This window comes from Berghia stephanieae, chromosome 11 (assembly GCF_034508935.2).
Source record: "Berghia stephanieae isolate SIO BIC M18660-M18661 chromosome 11, UCSD_Bste_1.3, whole genome shotgun sequence".
In the NCBI taxonomy this organism is placed as follows: Eukaryota; Metazoa; Mollusca; class Gastropoda; order Nudibranchia; family Aeolidiidae; genus Berghia; species Berghia stephanieae.
The window spans coordinates 44,421,033-44,426,032 of NC_088370.1; the positions used below are offsets into that span (position 1 = coordinate 44,421,033).

The 5,000-nt window shown below is 43.3% G+C and overlaps 1 protein-coding gene across 1 annotated transcript in view; it reads left to right on the top strand.

The window, feature by feature from the left end:
* Window positions 1-5,000, top strand: part of LOC144957219 (uncharacterized) — a 56,384-nt gene that overhangs the window by 13,526 nt on the left and 37,858 nt on the right. The window contains exons 6-7 of the mRNA XM_078888278.1: window positions 677-755; window positions 4,294-4,374. Coding sequence (XP_078744404.1) covers window positions 677-755; window positions 4,294-4,374 — 160 coding nt within the window. The remainder of the gene's footprint in view (window positions 1-676; window positions 756-4,293; window positions 4,375-5,000) is intronic.

Here is a 5,000-nt window from a genome sequence, read left to right on the forward strand (position 1 = left end):
CACCACCATCACCACCACCACTAACACCACCATCACCACCACCACCATCACAACCACCACCACCAACACCACCACCATCACCACCACCACCACCACCACCACCACCACCACCGCGACCACCACCACCACCACTATAACCACCACCACCACCACCAGTATAACCATCAGCACCACCATCAGCACAACCACCACCATCACCACCACCACCACCACCACCACCACCACCACCACCACCACCACCATCACCACCACCACCACCACCACCACCACCACCACCACCACCACCACCACCACCACCACCGTCACCACCACCACCACCACCACCACCGCCGCCACCACCACCACCACCACCACCACCACCACCACGACAACCACCACCACCGCCACCACCACCACCACCACCACCACCACCACCACCACCATGACCACCAGTATAACCATCACCACCACCACCACCACCACCACCACCATCACCACCACCACCACCACCACCACCACCACCACCACCACAACCACCACCACCACCACCACCACCACCACCACCACCACCACCACCACCACCACAACCACCACCACCACCACCATCACCATCAGTATAACCATCACCACCACCACCACCACCATCACCACCACCACCACCATCACCCATCTCTCTATCCATACCATTCCATTCCAGATGGCTATCAGTGAATGACAACAGCATCCCCAAGGCAGTATCAGCCATCACCACCGACCTGACCACCATCTTCACTGGGGTAAATGATTCATTGATCACATGATTTAGGTCTCATGCATACTCTTGGCTACATGTGAAGCATAGGCCCCCGCACCACGTCCATCTTCTTCTGTCCTTGGCATAGACCTTTGCCTTACTCCCTGTAATATTCACTCAAGTCACTCAATCCTATGACCGGACCGGGTGGTCGTGGGGATGACTTGAGTGAAGCAGAAGTTACAGTCTTCCTCCATGCCGGCCTGTTGCTAGCCCTGTGTAGCAGCTCCGGAACCGACATCTCTGTCCATTCTTTTATATTGTCCAGCCACATCTTCCTTTGGCGCCCTCTTCTGGTCTGGCCTTCGAATGTGCCCTGTAGGACTGTCCTGCTCAGGCTATCGTGTCGAGTATGGTGTCCAAACCAAGACAGTTTACTGCGCTTCACAGTCACAAGAAGAGGTTCTTGTGGGCCTGTCCGAACTTCTGTTTCTTCCAGGACGTCTTCGTTTGTGCGATGTTCCGTATATGACACGCGTAGCAGTCTCCTATAGCACTGTGCATCCATTGTAAATGTCCAGGCTTCGCATCCGTACAACAAGGTTGACAACACCAGTGATTTATACAGTTTGACCTTTACATTAAGACTCATGCTACTTTTCCAAATCTTTGTTAATTGAGTCATCACTGATGTTGCCATTGTAATTCTCTTTCGAATATCAATTGTGCTAGTCCCATCTTTGCTTAGTGTCACACCTAGATATTTGAATGTCGTGACCACTTTTAGTTTTTCATTTCCCGCTGTGATGTTTGTGTTGCTTTCTGCGTTGCTGTTCATCAAGATTTGAGATTTTTCGGTACTTATTTCCACTCCGTATTGCGATGCACATTTAGCTAGACGGTTTGTTAAGTCTTGTAGTTCTGGTTCTGTGCCTGCCAGTAGGTCAATATCGTCCTCAAATCTTAAATTAATATTGGAGACGCCCAAATCTTGGTGAAGGCTCCTCCTCCAAGTCTGCTTTGGGCGACTCCATTTCCTCTTGCCATGTGGGTTCCATTCGAGAGCCTTCTTGGTAATGTTTCTTGACTCCTTCCAACAGGTATGGCCAACCCATCGCCACTCTCTTCGCTGACATGTACATCTATTGCTCTTGGTTTATTCTTGTCCAAAGGTCAGCATTTGACACTTCGGCAAACCGTTTCAACTTGAGGATTTGCCGAAGACAGCGATTGACAAAAGTTCGTGTCTTGACTAATGTGGTCATGGTCGTTCGTTAACCCTCTCCTTACCAGCCATTTTCAATATTTTCCCCAAAACTTCACACCCAACTAACACAAAATAGATTTTTTATCACTCAAGACACTCAGCTGCCAACCAGTACGATAAAATCGTACTTAGTACGATTTGGCCAATCCAGAAAAAGAAAAAAAAAATCCAGAAAATAAAAAAGAAGAAAATCTGATAAAAATTATCTTGGGAAGTTTAAAAAGCTGTCATATTTCATGCTTGGCCTTCTCACAATCCCTCACAGCAATTGTGAGTGTGAGAGAATTTTCAGTCAAGTTAGGAAAAATAAGACTGACTTCAGGGGCAGGCTGAGCACAGACATGCTTTCAGGACTTCTCATTGTCAAGTCTAATAGCACTCCATGCTATGACAGTGAGTTCAGCTCAGAGTTCCTGAAGAGGGCAAAGACAGCCACAAAGGAGGCTGTTAAGCCCAAGCCTCAGTAATCTGCTTCTGTCACCACCTCCCCATCACTTATGCCTACCCAGTATGATGATAAAGTTAAGTTTCTCTTAGTATTACAGTTCTGACCATTCTAGTACTCAAGTACATTAATAAATATGTCATTTTAAGACATGAATTGGGCGTCCGCGCCGCACCGCGTATAATAATACGTTTTTGCATTTTGAAAAGTTGGCAGCTATGCACATAATAGCAGTAAAATTCTTAAATTACATAATTTCTTTTGCAAAACATATCCTACAACACACTGTTCATTTTCTTTACATTTTATGATGTACCAAAGAAAATTGAATAAGAAAAATGTTGGTTGTATCTTAACGATTGTGACGATTTTCCTATAGTTGGTAAGGAGAGGGTTAAGTCAAGGTTGTTCGCCAAGTCTCTGACTCATAGAGCAGAACTGCTTTAACATTGGTGTTAAAGATTTTGAGTTTGGTGTTTGTGGAGATAGATAACGCTAATTAAAATAAGAACTTAAGAGTCATCTGGACCATGGAGTCGTTTTCTATAGCGTTAAATGGACCATAAGAATTGTTTGCCTCCATTTCAATAGGACGCTAGTCTTTCGACCCAGCTACCCAATCACTGCTGGGTGGATGGGGGGGGGGGGATTGTATTAGAAAGAAAAAGTAATCTCATCTTCACCCTAGATCGATCTGGTTCACTTTGGCTGTGAAGAGAGTGATCTACCGACTGAGCAATCGGGACTGCCCATGTCCCTGATGACTTATATTAAAATATAGATGAGAAAATCAAACATTTAGTTGCACGGAAAACAGGCGATTAACTGTTGTGCCCCAGAAAAGTACATCGATCAATTTAAACAACCCTCACCTTGGCAAAAACTCTCAAACCTGGGACTTCCCGGGGTCTTACTCATTAGCAGATTTGTGTTCTTGACAAATCTATCGCCATTTGGAGGACGAGTTGTCTGACCAATTTTTTAAATACGTGTCTTTCCAGAGTCCGGCCTTTAACCGGTTATCTATGATATACAATGCAACGATGTTTCCAAAATTAGTTACCTCCCCTTCATTAAAATATACAATGCAACGATGATTCCAAAATTAGTTACCTCCCCTTCATTAACATATACAATGCAACGATGTTTCCAAAATTAGTTACCTCCCCTTCATTAAAATATACAATGCAACGATGTTTCCAAAATTAGTTACCTCCCCTTCATTAAAATATACAATGCAACAATGTTTCCAAAATTAGTTACCTCCCCTTCATTACAATAAACAATGCAACGATGTTTCCAAAAGTAGTTACCTCCCTTTCATTAAAATAAAAGTCTGAAGAGACCAGAGCTCATAAGAAATACGTTTTTTTTTCCTTGGCTCATTTTTTCAAAATGCTATGGCTTGTCAGGGTAACCTACGGGGCCACCAGAATCACACAGTGACTCTTGTATAGGCAATGTCACTAAACAACTGAAAGCCGATTTTAAGAATAACAAAAACAAACAAACAAACAAACAAAAACAACAACGTTGAAAATGGTGAAAAATAACATGAGTAAAGAGGTTATTATTTATCTTAAGGTTTCAACTTTTCACGGCTAACAACAAGACTCGAACTCAGGACCAACAGGCCAATGGCCAAGAGTCGCACTACTTGACAAAGCAGATTGTAGAAAGCACATTATTTGATGATGATGATGATGATGATGATGATGATGATGATGATGATGATGATGATGATGATGATGCTTACGCTATTGATAACAATGATAATGATGATGATAATGCTAATGACGATAACAATGATGATTATGATTAGACGACTGGTATGCTACAAGAGATAATTTCTAGTTTTGTATTTTCCAGATGTCTCTGCGATTGCTGACCCTTGAGTTACGTCACAATGTCGTCCTCAACCTTCGAATGCTGGATCCACACATTTCCACGGTAACATTACAGAGTTAACGATGATGATCCCAGTCTACAACGATCGACCAACGACGTGGAAGAAAAAGGAGATCTGTCTTCAGAGTCTTGGGACAAATTTTCGTTATCTCCCACGTCGTTGGTCGATCGTGGTAGGTTGGGATCGTAAACGTTAACTTGCTAATGGATACGTCCTCATTCCTTGTCTCTGTAAATAGGATTGAATAGTCTGATGTCACGTCGCCCAGCAACGGCGAGCAGCGTGGTTCTAAACAAAGAAAATTGGTACTTTTTATTCTTGATGCCGGCTAGAACTTTTCATATGTCACGTGATCAGAATGTATAAAAGTCAAAACATGATAAGATTTATAATGTTTTTCTCATCTGGATACACTTTTAAGATCGTCTAAGAAATATTTCATAAGGGCGTCAGCCATTGTTCCGATAGTTTAGAGCGTAGCCATCGTAAAGTTATAGCCTTACACTGACCAAAAAATGACGTCAAAATGCCAGTCTTTTGCCACAAAAGAAAACAAATCGTGAGTTGTATTCAATAGTTCAACCAGTGAAATAACTTGTTTCCATGAGCTCTACTAACGACAACTCACTAGACGCTACACAAACCTAAAGAATGACGTCAAACTGCC